Below are 15143 nucleotides of genomic sequence, written 5' to 3'. Positions count from 1 at the left end.
TCTATGTGTCTACGGCGTTACTACGTAACTGCGCGGTCGGGGTCCGGCTCTTGGCGCGACGAGACCGACCGGTGCGTGTGTGAAGGAGAAAGGCGAATTAGTTCGTGCGGACAGATATCGATCTAAATGTAATCAGTCAGTCAGTTCAGCCTATTGCAGTCCACTGCTGGACATAGGCCTCCCCGAGATCGCGCCAGGCCTCCTTCTCGAAGTTGTTGCGGCCTATTTGAATAGTAATAAGGCCTAGGTAAATATAATCCTGAACAACTTCGAGAAGGGTACCATCCACCGATACCGGTCTCGGTATGACTTGGTTGTTAAGCATAACTTTCGTTTTGTCCAAGTTCATACCGAGACCGACACGTCGGGATTACTCGTTTAGGCCGGCCAGCATTTGGCCTAGCTCATCCAACGTCTCCGCAAAGATGATATCGTCTGCGAAACGGAGGTGAGAGATTTATTAGCCGTTGGCATATTCGTCGAGTCTTTCTGGCGAGACGATTCGTAATAGCCCTCGAAAAAAATAAATCTCTCTAAATATAATGCTAGTATTTAAAAAAGTAAACGATTATAATATCGGAACCAACGTCTCAATATTTTCACACGTAAAAAGCACCATAGGTTCTAAATTAAAAATATCACTTCTCAGTCTGGAGCCGGAGCCTGGACCCTGGCCGGCGAATGTTTACGACCGAAGTGACCCGACAGAGTTCTATGAACTCTCGCTTCCGCTCGCGTACCGGTGAATCACACACCATACTTAAGATTAAATACTATGTGAAAAAAAAATCTTTATAATATCAATATATTATTATTCTTAAACGCGAACAGTCGAAGCGCTACATCGGCCGCTCGACGCGACACGCGAGTCGCATCGCAACGGCTCGGTTCTCCCCGAGACGAGACACGGAGGAATAAATAACTTAGACGAGTTCCAAAGTGAGAGGAGAGAGGGAGTGGACGATGGGGAGGGGGTGGAGGGGTGGGGGGAGCTCAGAAGAGGCGCGCGCGCCGCTTGAGCTCGTTGCGGCGCCACTGCGGCAGGCGGTAGAAGTCCTGGCGCCCGACCTGCAGGATGGCCTCGAACTCCGCGTCCGACAGGTGCCGCTGTGGACAGGAACACTCATCAGTCCCGCTATCGCACAGCTACTAAAAGATTTTAATCACGGGAATTTAAAAATTACACCTGTCAGCAAAGTTTCTGTAAGTATAGATTTGAGATTTTGAACATTCTTGAGTCTTTATCTTTTATCTTTTGAACTGCAAGTTTTTGACAAAGGTTTAAAAAGATAACTGTGGACTAATATGTGGACAGAGAGATATAGAGATAGAGAAAAATGGTGAGACGAGAAAGCTAGATTACAGCTAAATAATACTGCTTTTAAGCTTTGCTGTGCTCGCTTACGACGCTTCCGGCGACGCATTCGTCTACGGGCTGCGGCAACCGCTTACCATCAGGCGAACCGGACGCCCGGCTACCGAGCTAGTTTTAAGAAAAGAAGAGAAAAGCGCGCTCACCTCGAGATTGAGCCGATCGACGTCGGGCGGCAGGCGGTAGTTGGTGATGAGCAGCAGGTGGTAGGGGTAGAGCTTGGCGGGCTCGTGCAGCAGGTGCGACGTGGCCATGTTGGGCAGCGAGCGCCGCACGCCGCCGCCGCGCGCGCCCACGCCGCCCACGCCGCCCGCCCCGCCGCCCGCCCCCGCGCCCGCGCCCGCCCCCGCCGCGCCGCGCGCCGCCACGCCGTCCGTCGTCTGCGGGCACGCGGAGGCGTCAGCGAGCCCGTGCGAGCCGCACACTCGCCTGCGGCCGATGTGTGGCTCGCACTAGTGAGTACCATCAAGGTCGCCAGTTCGAAACTAGCTATTACCGCTAAATTTGCTAACGCTCATTTTTTAAATTGTAACATCTCAGTCTGGGAAAAAGTTTCTTCGTATTTTATATAGAAATTCTAGTTAAGATTTACAAAATATATGTACAATAATTAAAATATATATGTACCGTTTTGTTCGATAACTTGCCGCTATCTCGTAGGTAGTGATAGGATTCCGTTGATGTAAAAATTTTAGGACTTCTCATTAAAAAAATGCAAAAAGTAGTTTTGGCAGTCCTCTCTTGGTGTAATCATCACACTCCTTAAAGAATTCTGAAGAGACCGAACCAGATGTAAATCTGAGGGTGCAAAATCGGAGGTGTATGGTGGATCCCCCAAATTTTTTGTTGAGTGGCTAAAGGCGTATGTGATCGGGCGTTGTCGTGATGAAAGACCACACCTATTCTGTTGATAAATTTTAGCCGCTTAGTCTCAATTTTTTGCTTAAGTCTCATCAGCTAATGACAGTAGAAATCGGAATCAATGCTTTGTCCCGGTGGTAAAAACTCATAATGAATTCCACCATGTACTAAACATCACCTCATTGCACGTCAACCCGGGTTTCGCGATAGTCCGTGCAGCTTGACCGACATTTGACTACAATGTCTTTCGTACATTCTTACCGTAGTTGATCCACTTTTCCACTGACCAATCTCTTCAAAATTGGTTCGATGCCATTACGTCTTAAGAGGGAATCGTAAATGAGAACACGATCCATTAGATTTCTTTCAGTGACTTTATATGACACCCGTATATCAAGCTTTTTTGTTTAGACAGCCTTTTTTAAATGGGTTAAAACTGATGTTTGGTCAATTCTCAGATCTTCAGCTTTAGCTTAACTATTCAAATGTCCGCAATTGGGCGACCAGAAAGAAATGCATCTTTGACATCAATATTTTCTGACTGAAAACTCTTAAACCAATTTTGTTCTACTCTTACTGACACCACATTAAGTCCACAGACTTACGTTACGTTTAAAATAAACCTTGAAAATGTGCCGAATTTTTCCGTTAGATTCATCCATTTTAGTGGACAGAAAAACAAATTAAAAGTGGCAGGAAACTGTTATAATTTTTATTTTTATTTTTAAAATGTCACATTTTCATGTTACCAAAACCAGCCAGTAGCAAACAATACAACCAAAAAGATTGTATTGCAACTTTTTTACTATAAAATACGAAAAGACTTTTTCTCCGACCTATTATTTTGCGGTGAAAAAAATTATCGCGAAGAAATTTGCACGAGAACATGAGACGGGTCGAGGGTCATTTGTACAGATCTATACGATACGATGTTAGTACTCACCACAGCACTTCTATCGACGTCCGTGATAGAGCCGGCAGATACTGGAAATATAAACAGTTAGTTAAAAGCTGACAGACTTCAGCGTTCGTATGAAAGTACTTATAAAAATATCGTTTAAAAGCTAAGCAATCATGCCGTGATGACGAGATGACGAAGCTTGCGCCGCTTCCTCGCCGGAATACGAGGACGCTATGAGTACTAAGTCTTGATGATTTGCCTCTTACAGCGTGAATAACAAATTTATACCGACACTCTCGCGCGTCACTACTGTTTCATACGATACATACAAATATAAACAAATTGACAACGTTATTGCGTAGCAAAGACATCGGGAATGAATGAAATAAATAAAGTGCTATTAAAGGTACGTTGTACGGAACAGGGGTGAAGTGAGAAGCGTAATTGCGGCGCTACGGGCTCGTTCCAAGCGAGGCGCACGCGTTACTTACTGCAGAGGTCCGTCCGCACTGAGTGCACAAAATTAATAATTGCCCCTCGTTATATGTACATTGAATGAAATACAAACTATTTGTGACTTTCGCTTCCGTCTAATATGTTCCAAGTCAGAGAAAGGTCGATACGGAGGTACGGTAACATTAATTACAGTGCATTTAAAATTAAACTTTTAGGGAAAATACATACAGAAGAATGGATATAAAATAACCTCTATATATAATATATAGATAACCTTATATGTATACTTTACTTCATCTTGAATATTGGCGCCCGAAGTGGGACTAAGAGTTTTAATCAAAAAAGGAACTCTAAACATCCATCTAATCTAGTAATTATTATATAAGATTATGAAAGAGTAAAGAGAAGTGTGACGTCACTCACTGTCTGACTTGCCGCTGCTGAAGTCGGTGCTGTGCGTCTTGTCGCCAAGCCCGCTGAATGTGAAGTCACCCTGCAAACCGCGGGCAAACCTGTCTTATTGACTTTGTAAAGGAAAATACGGGTATGCGTTTTTAATAAATATCTATAATATGCACACACCGTCGCACATAGGGATATTAGTGTGAAGAACGCTGGTCAAAACTCAAATTAATTAACTTCAGAATTGGACAATTGTAACTGAGGTGATTTTTCCAAGAGCGCAAATAGAAAAGCAAAATTACTGGAGTTGACGAAACTTTAATTTACAGACTGAAGATTGAAGATTATGTTCTAAGCAAAAAATGGGGCATGAGATTGATGTCGCTAAATTTGAAAAATATGCATATGAAACATCTTAGTTGTATATACGTTTATACAGCTAGTATCAGATGGCATCAACCATGCACAAAATTTTAGTGCATGGTGCTTATTATTACACATGGTTACACACTTATTGTTACGCGTGGTGTAATTATTACACATGCCTTATTGCCGATCGGGCAACTATCGGAGGAGACTGCTGAAGTTGAAAATATACATTTTTGTACATACAGGTATATGTTCGCAAGATAAATTTCCTCAGAGGCGTGTTATAAAGATGTTATACTCAGATTACTGTTAAGCTCTGACACCGTTTTGACAAGTATACATCCATTGCCAAGAAAATCAACGAAGCCATTTTCCAAAGAAACCATCCATTTTCTTCTTCCACCAAAATCTGTAATAACTTAATCCCCAGAAGTCCAAAAAGTGTCCATGAAGACGAGGAATCAAATGAGGAGAGCTTGTGTGACGAATCAGTATATTTTTTAGTGTGGCATCATTTTACGTTTATACATTTACTACAAAATATACCGTTTTTTGTTAATTTCTTATAGTAAAAAAGCTTAACATGTAATGATTTTAACGAATAAAAAATAATTTTGATCAACATAAATCCCCTACGTGCGTCACCTGTTCCAAAGGTACGCAACTTAATGCTTGTGTCATAAGGCCTTACCTACCTTGTCGACGATTTCGTGATTAAATAAAAGGATGGTAATTGCAACGTTAAAACAACTCTGTTTTTAATTCCATATATTGAGTCCTGATATATTTTCCATTTTTTTGGATTTTATTAAAGTTTTTACGTATCGTACGTACGTTACGTATATTACTTCGATAAATTATAGTTTGCCATCCCAGAATTCGAACACGTACAATTTAGTAAAAATGCGATGCCTCTGGTGTTGCAGGCGTGAATAGGCTCCGGTAACCGCTTACCATCAGGTGGGTTAGCTTGTTGGCCTAGTCGTGAAAAAAAAAATTTTGCAGAAAAAAAAGTAAAAATGAAATAAAATCTTCACACACGTAGCCATCGAGTAGTGGCCAGTGGGATTTCCCCAGTGTCGGTGATTCGGAAACAAACGTAATATCTAGATGGTAAGTAAAAATGTTGGTCACGAGCGGGGATCGAACTCGCGAAGGAAAACGTAGGAGCCGGTGCCGTAGCCGCTCCTCTACCGCATCGCCAATCGTTCGGAGAAACGCCTCCGTGTGTAGCGGGCAGTCGCCCGTCCTCTGTAAAGAGCCCCGGCGCCACTCACCGCGGTGCTGGAGGAGAAGGTGTGCGAGCGCGCCGCCAGCCCGTAGCCGGGCCGCGGCGCCGCGCGCAGCGACGACACCACTGCAACAGCGGGCGTTAGCTGGGGGGCGGGGCGGGGGGCCGGCGGGGGTGGGCGGGGGCGGGGCGGGGCGGTACTCACGTTGTGGCGCAGGCCGGCGGGCAGCGTGCTGGCGCGCAGGCCGGAGCCGGGCCGCGCCGCCAGCGCTACACGACACACCGCGGTCACTACTCGCACTACTCACGCTAGCACTGCGGACGCACTCGCTCGGGCGAGCGGGGAAAGTACCGCGCTACGTTCGACTGGTTTTATGTTGCACATTCGGAGCGTAATCGATCGTATACCTCGATTATCACTTACTACAGGCGAATATCTTTTAAACTTTTCCACAATATTACGTTCGTGTGCATCAATAAAACGTCAATTTCATAAAATGTACGCGAGGTACTTTTCCCTGGAACTCGCACATGCATATTTTATTGTATATTTTAACTTTTTAATTCGAAAACTTTTTCAAATTAAAAAGCAAAAGAAAAAGTCGAGCGGAGTGCGTCGTCGACGATACGGTGTACCGACCAGTAATGTCTATCGCTAGTTTTATTAAGTAACGAACTATTTTATTTATTGATTAGATTTCAACACCAGCGTTTTTCCAGTGACATGACTGATACAGTATCCGGCTCGTGGGACCATATAATATAATTTAAATAGTAATTATACTTTATTTATTGTTATATTATGTGGTCCTGCAATACTCATGCTTGTATATATCTAACATAGATCAGACAAACAGTCAATGTAGATTATTATTACTTTTTTGTAATCATAAATCTTCATATTTTTACTTTTAGCGACATACATAAAATAAACATAACATCAATATAGTATAATGACAGTTTACTGCGTGTTTATAAATAATACTTATAAATGTGAAGCATAAATGTTAAAGCGCATGCTTTAATATTGTCAGTATAGAAAATTGCAAGTAAATCAGACATTCTAATACATATAGCACACACACATAGAAGAACACACAATACACACACATATAGGAAGCATGATATGACATCATGCTATTAAAACACAATGACAATCGGACGAGAAATGAACAATTATGCATGACATAACCGGACACCACCAATCCAATGCAAGCCCATTCACAACTTTTGACTTTAAACAGACACAAAATAGCTTTATGATACATCGACGTACACTTTTATCTATTTTTACAAAGTACAAAATAAAAAATAACAAATTAGCATAAAGATGGTGGCATGCAAAGCTCAAAGCGTCGTGTCCCGGACCCTCTCACCTCGCCGCCACATCGCGGTTCGACCCCCTCCCTCTCCCTCCCGTCTTAGAAATATCCTCGGTTCTCAAACACAACAGTTTTATACTTATTTAATGTAAAATTTGAAAGAATTTCTTCTCCTTACCATTTATTAAAGAAAAGTTTCACTTCATAAATAGTTAGGACGTAAATTAAAACTGTTGTGTCAAATATATTCAAGTACCCACAAATTTAATGAAATGCAACGATCGACAAAGCCTGGACTAAATACCTGGATTTATTTATTTATACTTGATACAATATGGTGGAAGGTGTCAATGAGTAAATAAGGCCTCGATTTAAGAATTAAATTGAGTTATAAAGGCATTTACTAAGCGAGGTAAGTTGAGCCGTACGCTATGTCGAACTCACCGTCGTTTAATTGCTACGAAAAGACTGAAAGCAGGACAAGACCAGCATTAGTCTACGCTCTGTCTTCGCGTCTCTATCTCACACACGATGACTAGCCGTTATTGACCATAGTTATATCTCCAATAGAATAATGTTTAAGTACAGTATGAGATACTTTAATATATAAATACTACGAGAAAATAAAAATAAAAAAAAAATATTTTTTTATAATAGAAATATAATTATAAGTGTTTAACATTTTTTTTTTAATATCTGATACTGTACTAGTTAGACTTTAGGAACTTTTAGGAATTAGACTCTGTGCGTTAGTCATATTATAGAAAAGGGAACAACACGATATATTAACCTAAGCAATGTATTTAATACGTGTCTAAAAGAACACTTATTTGTGGATGATACATCTCATTAAAACGTCTATCGAATGTGTGTCACATTAGAAGCTTACGTTTTTATGGACACAGTGTTAGTGTGTAATGGGTAAAGCTTTAGATTAAGAACCATCGAACTTTGGGATTTTGGTGGGTTGGGTTAAAAAAAAGGGGGTATTTAGGGTTGGCGCTACCCCCGGTACCACTGCCACACTTCGGAACCCCATGGTCATGGAGATATCCCTAGTTAAAGTTTTGAGATTAGAAGAAGAATTTCGCAGCTTTCACACGTTATTTTCACATTTCACAAGCGTTGTTTCACATTTCATACCTTATTTTCACATTTCACACGTTAGTTTCACTAGTTATTTTCGAACAGGACGATCGTACGGACGATCTCGACAATAAGTAAAAATAAAATATATTTAAGTAAAAAACATAGCATGAAATAAGGCTGTATGGTCTGAGACATTTGCCTTTTACAATTATTTAGACAAAAACAATGAATTTATGCTTACATTACTTTGGAGCGACAAGATAAGTGGCGCGCCATTTTTTCAAAGCATCTATCTCTCAGTTCTTAAACATCAGTTGTATCGTTTGTTAAAAAACCATGTGAAAACATTAAATTAACGTGTGAAATGTGAAAATAGCGTGCGGAATGTGAAAATAACACGTGAAAGCTACGGAACGGAGCATGAGTAACGTAAATGTATCGTTTATTGATCTTGTAGTCGAGATTGTTTTTACGTAAACCTGTTCGAAAATAACTTATTTAAGTAGCGGAACGGAGCATGAGTGGCATTCCCAGCAGCGCCGGAGCTAAGGTGAAGTCAGACGCGGAGCTCGAAAGTATTATAATAGCTTTAAATTCTTCGTCTAATCTCAAAACGTTAACCATGGATATCTCCATAACCATTGGTTTCCGAATGATGGCAGCGTTACCTAGTGTAGCTCTCCCTCCACCCTCCGACCTCCGCCCCCCAATCCCTGTATTTCGATGGTTCTTAATCTAAAACATAGCCGTGAAATATTTCTGTAGTTCTATGTGGAGGATAGGTGAAAAAAGAAATGTTATTTGGCTTTGTAAAAATATTAATTTAAACACTATTTGTTTATTTTTTTTTTTATTTTCTTAATTTGTGCACTATTCTATAAATAAAAACAAACATGTAACTTGTAGTTTTAAATTGAAATCATACTTGGAATTCGTTTGGTAACAAAGGTGTAGTGTGTGTAGTGCGTGTTCTGTGTTGTGTGTGCGCGCTCACCGTTGTAGGAGGGCACGTGGTGGTGCAGCGGCTCGGGCGCGCGCGGGCGGTCGAGCGTGCGCGACGGCGACGCGCCCACCGGCGACGAGTAGCGCAGCCGCGCGCCCGCCTCGCGCGCCGCCGACGGCGTCCTGCAACACACGCTCGTTACTGGCGCCGGCGGGGGCGGGCGGGGAAGGGCGGGGCCGGGCTGCACGCACCTGCTGGCGTTCCTGGGGTCGAGGTTCTGCTTCTTCCACTGCTGAAGCTTCTCGCGCTCCTTCACTTCTTTGAGGAACACCTGGATGAGAAAATGTTACGAGTTATTTCATCATCGTTTTGCTATTTCATCATTTATTTTCTCTTTATTTTGACACTTGTTAATTGTTGTCGGTACAGACAGCCAAAATAAATTAACTTTTTTATATATAGTTCTCTTTACATAAACTTTTAAGATGCATTTCATAACACACACTTCAGCCTAATACAGTCAACTGCTGGACGTAGGCCTCCACGAGTTCGCGCCAAAAATGGCGTGAACTCGTGTTTTTTGCCCATAGTCACCACGCTGGGCAGGCGGGTTGGTGACCGCAGAGCTGGCTTTGTCGCACCGAAGACGCTGCTGCCTGTCTTCAGCCTGTGTATTTCAAAGCCAGCAGTTGGGATGGTTATCCCGCCTTCGGTCGGCTTTTTAAGTACTAAGCGGTAGTGGAACCGTGTTATCCCTTAGTCGCCTCTCCAATAGTTAGTACACCCACGGGAAGAGAGGAGAGGGCTATATTCTAACTACCGTAACCACACAGCATCATATACACTGTGTAGTTGCAGTATACGATTCATTTCATAATAACGTGTAACTTTGAGCACTGACGGCTCTGCGACTGTTCGCGACACGCCTCAGCGCCTTGTAGCCGTCAGCGATAGCCGATACACACACGTTTCTGTCATCATTGAGCGGTGTCTCGCCGACCGGATCATGTGAATCAAAAAAATGAAGTGTATAAGCACTTCATTTTTTTTGTATCTGTAGTCCGCAGCGATCAGCGCGATAGTAAAACGTTTCACACTGACGTCAGCGCTGACGAGACTCTAAAATGAGCATTTGAGTATCGTATCACTTCGCATGGATCACATCGTGTCGTATCATGTCAGGTCGTGTCGTATGTCATGTCGTGTTGTGTGTCATGTCGTATCGTATGTCATATCGTGTCGTTTGCCATGTCGTGGCGTTTGCCATGTCGTGTCACGAGTGATACACGTCGTGTCGTCACCTGCGCGATGCCGCTCTCGATCTTGGCGAGCTCCTGCTCCTCCCTCCGCAGCTGCGGGTCGACGTCCCCGTTCAGTCCGTTGACGCGCTCGCCCTCGTCGTCACTGTCGGGCACGCCCTTATACGTGTCGGACCAGCGCCGCCGCCGCTCTGTAATGAGGAACGTTTATACGTAACGAGACCAGTCTTACTATTGACCACTTTAATCTTATCTAATATATGAAAATCTCTGTGTACAAATTTCGTGCAAACATTTCAATAGGTTGGACTCGGTAGTTGGCGCCGCTTTCAGTCGATCAGCAATCTAGTTTGGTAGCTACTATTCTGGCCAGGACAATGTCTACAGGGTCCACTAGTATACTTATAAGTAAAGTATACCAATATGATCCTGTGGTTTAAACGCGTCGCTCTTTAAAGGCAATCGTTTTACGTCTGTATACGAATTAAACCTTAATATTGTCCCCAAAAGTCAAGGAAACTTCTGCCCAGCAGTAACGATACATATAACACTATATAAACTGGGAACAAACAAAACAAAATGATTTAGTTTTTAGTGATCGTGATTTCGTTACCAGGATCTGTGTAGGGGTAGGGTGGCGCGGGGAAGTCATCGCGCTCAATCTTGGGCTTGGTGCCGGGTGGCGGCTTGTAGGCCGACGGGTAGTGAGACAGCTCGATGGGCTCCTGGAATACGTATAGACTTGTGTTATTGGACGGTACACGAGAAAATGTGGGCTTTGACGCTTGATACTATAGTTTAGTCAATTTCGACAATGCTTTAAAATCGTTATACGTGTATACTGTCACAGCAAATTGTTTAAAATTTTTTTTTTAATTCATCCATTATATTGTAAGATTGTGAACCATCTCTGATTTGCGAACCAAGTTTATGGGTCGAGTAGTTTTGGCTTTAGTCGGGTTCTAGTTTTCAATCAGACGTGTCGTACAATAGTTTTAATTAATACAGGGGAGGAAATAAGAGCCAGATGTAGGTGTGTGTATGCGTGGTCACCTCGTTGTTCATGTGCGGCGACTTGGGGCGCGGCGTCTCGGAGCGGATGGAGTCGACGAGCACGCGCATGCCGGGCCGCGAGGACGCCTTGCTGCCGGCGCGGGACGAGGCGCGCGTGCTGGCGGACGCTGTGGGCGGGCGGGCGGCGTGAGGCGGGCGGGCGGATTGGGGCGGGCGCGCGACACGGCAGGGCGTGTGGCGCGCCGCGTGCGTTTGTCGCACTGGGGGTGGCTACTGAGGTAGGGCACGGTAGCAGCTCAACACATGGAGCTGCCCGACCGGGGGAGTACCTCGACCTTACACAACGTCTCAGTTACATAATACTGCTTTCGAGCAGTGTTGTGTTCCTGTGATAAGGTAGCCAGAGCTACAGTTGAGGTCGTGGTGTTGCAGCCGTCTACGGCCTATGGTAACCGCTTACCATCGGGCGAGCCGGACGCTCGTTTGCCGAGCTAGTAGTAGACGAAAACTCACATGGCGGGCGGTGGAAGTGCGGCGAGGTGGGCGGGCGGTCGTAGGGCTGCACGCAGCGGCGCAGCGTGGCGGGCTCGCCGGCCAGGTACGAGTACGTGGTGATGCGGTGCGGCGAGCACGTGTCGTCGCGGTACTCGCGCAGCGTCAGCCCCGGCGACACGGCGCGGTAGCCGTACTGCGGGCACACGAGCCGGTCAGCTCCAGTACAACGACACGACACGGGTGATATGAACGTTACGTTAATTTATCTTCGGCAGGGCCGGATTTATATTTTTGGAAAACCCGGGGTGTCAAAGTAGAGGAGGCCCGTATTAATTTTCCGAATAAAATAATCGAGTTCTTTTCAATCATTCGAAAAAATTATCGTGAACAATATGTCATCATCATCATCATTACAGCCTATACAGTCCACTGCTGGACATAGGCCTCCACAAGTTTACGCCAAAAATAACGCGAACTCATGTGTTTTGCCCATAGTCACCACGCTGGGCAGACGGGTTGGTGACCGCAGTACTGGCTTTGTCGCACCGAAGACGCTGCTGCCCGTCTTCGGCCTGTGTATTTCAAAGCCAGCAGTTGGATGGTTATCCCGCCATCGGTCGGCTATATGTACTAAAATACAATTAAATTTATCCGGATCAAAATGACTAAATGTGTGTAATATTAACAATTGTATTATTAAGTAGTCAACTTAAAAAAAAAAGAGTGAAAAAAGGCAAGTTGACAGAACAAAAAACAGGTAACCTAACCCGTCAAATTATTTTCTTTTTTTAAGTGTATTGTGGAAACCCTTTTTCTTGTGGAAGACCTCATGGTCTTGCCACGTCTCCCAAGATATCCTCCATTCCTTCCCAAAATCTAGCCCTTACCTTCGATTATTATATTTATTTTAAATAGATAAAAATATATTGAAAAAATTTATTTTGAAGGAATATAAAATTTCTTAAGTCTGCATTTATACGCGACTTGCAATATTGCAACATATTCAACAGTAACAAACTACAGGAGAGCGACACATTCACAGTCGGATGCGGGAGGGGGACATATCGACAAACATTAATTAACTAATAGCTTATAAATAAAAAATGACAATGTTGTAACTTACGTAAATGTGTCTAAAAGAAAGTATTTGTGCCTTTAGCTAGATTATTTTTAATAACAAATAATTAATATGGAAATTCGATATGTTTCGATTAAGTTCTGAAACAGAACAAAATACAATGAAGCTTGAATCGCTCTTGAAGTTAGTCTTACTGATTTCAAAATATTATTGAGCAAATATAAAATAAACGATCGTCGACGGATAAATAAAAAAATCTAACAAAAAGCACAAAAAAAAAACAAAAATGCAAAATAAAAATACCAGACCTTCCTGGTCAAGCTACTGTAGGGACTGCAGTAGGAGCCGTTGACGCTGGGCGTGCGCGAGCGCAGCGAGAACTGTCACAACAACAAAAGTCGACAACGTCACGACTACGTCATGACAACACTCGCCGACGACACTCGAGGCGTGTCGTCAACGACAGCTGTCTGACGCGCGGAATAACTTGAATTTAACGAAAGTATACAGTTACAAGAAAATTTTGAAAATAATGGTTAATACCAGTTTTTTTAATAGAATTTATTTGGTACTGTACACTGAATCGCTTAGCGGGCAAAAATCAGCAACTAAACAATAACAAATAATTTATCTTAAAATTGCTACATGCTGCAGGAGTCGTAGCGCATGCATGTTTTATTTGGTGCTTTAACACGTGTTACCGTCACACCTACATATGCCGTGAGACCACTTACTACACAACAATGGTACTATATACATTAAGAGATCGTGGTTTACTTTATAATTGCAAGTTCAAATAGAAATGTTATTAAATAAAGTTGTAGTGCTAAAATTGAGGGTTTTTCATAAAATAAATGTAAATTCAATAAGTGTGTGTAGTTCGTGAATGCGTGCACCTGCAGCTCGGAGGAGGCGCGCTCGAGGTCGAGCGGCGTGAGCGGCGCGTGCGGCGCGGGCCCGCAGCGCGGGTGCCAGATGGCGGCGCCCTGCAGGAACATCTCCTCGCCGTCGCCGAACGGGTCGCCGCACTTGCTGCAGCGCGCGCACGTCGGGTGGAAGTGGTGGTTCTCACCGGCCTAAGGAGGGGGGGTCACGTTTCATTGCTGGCGAAACACATTCCAAACAAACTGACGCTCATTTGATTAGACAGAATGCAATTTTGTCATTTTTTGGCTATGCTTTAGATTAAGAACCATCGAATTATGGGGTTTTGGGGTGTGGAGGGCAGAGGGTGGAAGGGGACCAATACTAGGTAATACTGCCATCATTCGAAAACCAATGGTTATGCAGATATCCTAAACCGAATCAGAGCACCTCACTATCCACGTGGTCTTGGTCTGTCTTACCACAAGAGTGTGCATTAGAAGCCGAAGGTGCGGAGGCAGAACAGCCCTCGCACGCAAGGGCGGAAGGGCTGCACTGCCCGCAGCGCCAGAGCCAAGCGTTATTCTAACGTCTTTGTATGATATAATATATATGTATTTACTATGTGTATATATATATATATATATATATATATATATATTTATGTATTATATTTGTATTTTATATATGTAAGTGTTATGTATGTTTATTATTATTATATATTGTCTATTAGTACTTTGTTCGAGTATTCTAATTCGCACACCAATCGTTTGTTTACTTCCTAACTGCAGTTACTATTTCGTGTCCTATACCCAAAGGTTGTCTGGAAGAGATCGCTCTTTCAGCGATAAGACCGCCTTTGTACATCTTTCATTTTTATGTTTTTTTTTCTCTGTTGTTTCTTTTAATGGTGTACAATAAAGAGTATTATTATTATTATTATTAACCTCAAAGGTGGTAGGTTAATTTTTTTTGTAACGAAATTATGCCGATAAATGATCTAATTTGAGCTTAGATGGTTAGGTTATTTTATTATTTTTTTTTTTAATTTAATTCTTGTCATGTTTTTCACTTCAATATAATTTAATTTAATTTATTTATTGTCATATTATGTTCATTAACAATTATTAAAAATGAACTGAAATATTGAATATTTTTCGTATATAACAGTCATCATCATCATTACAGCCTATACAGTCCACTGCTGGACATAGGCCTCCACAAATTTACGCCAAAAATAACGTGAACTCATGTATTTTGGCCATAGTCACCACGCTGGGCAGCCGGGTTGGTGACCGCAGTACTGGCTTTGTCGCACCGAAGACGCTGCTGCCCGTCTTCGGCCTGTGTATTTCAAAGCCATATATAACAGTAAATAAGTAAAAATAAAATATATTCATGTAAAAAACATAACATGAAATAAGGCTGTATGGTCTTAGACCTTAGCCTTTTACAGTTATTTAGACAAAAACAATGAATTTATGCTT

The 15143-nt window shown here is 42.8% G+C and overlaps 1 protein-coding gene across 1 annotated transcript in view; it reads right to left on the bottom strand.

The window, feature by feature from the left end:
- Nucleotides 1-795: 795 nt before the first annotated feature.
- The window catches only part of LOC123664924 (actin-binding LIM protein 2), an 85415-nt gene continuing 71067 nt past the window's right edge, over nt 796-15143 (bottom strand). The window contains exons 6-18 of the mRNA XM_045599293.1: nt 13689-13868; nt 13101-13172; nt 11733-11907; nt 11259-11386; nt 10819-10930; nt 10248-10396; nt 9198-9277; nt 8998-9128; nt 5639-5718; nt 4014-4083; nt 3177-3217; nt 1519-1752; nt 796-1107 (exon numbers count right to left, since the gene is read on the bottom strand). Coding sequence (XP_045455249.1) covers nt 994-1107; nt 1519-1752; nt 3177-3217; nt 4014-4083; nt 5639-5718; nt 8998-9128; nt 9198-9277; nt 10248-10396; nt 10819-10930; nt 11259-11386; nt 11733-11907; nt 13101-13172; nt 13689-13868 — 1566 coding nt within the window. The 3' untranslated portion in view covers nt 796-993. The remainder of the gene's footprint in view (nt 1108-1518; nt 1753-3176; nt 3218-4013; nt 4084-5638; nt 5719-8997; nt 9129-9197; nt 9278-10247; nt 10397-10818; nt 10931-11258; nt 11387-11732; nt 11908-13100; nt 13173-13688; nt 13869-15143) is intronic.

Source organism: Melitaea cinxia, chromosome 23 (assembly GCF_905220565.1).
Source record: "Melitaea cinxia chromosome 23, ilMelCinx1.1, whole genome shotgun sequence".
NCBI lineage: Eukaryota > Metazoa > Arthropoda > Insecta > Lepidoptera > Nymphalidae > Melitaea > Melitaea cinxia.
The sequence above is the reverse complement of the archived record's forward strand: the minus strand, read 5'-3'. Positions and strand labels throughout refer to the sequence as shown.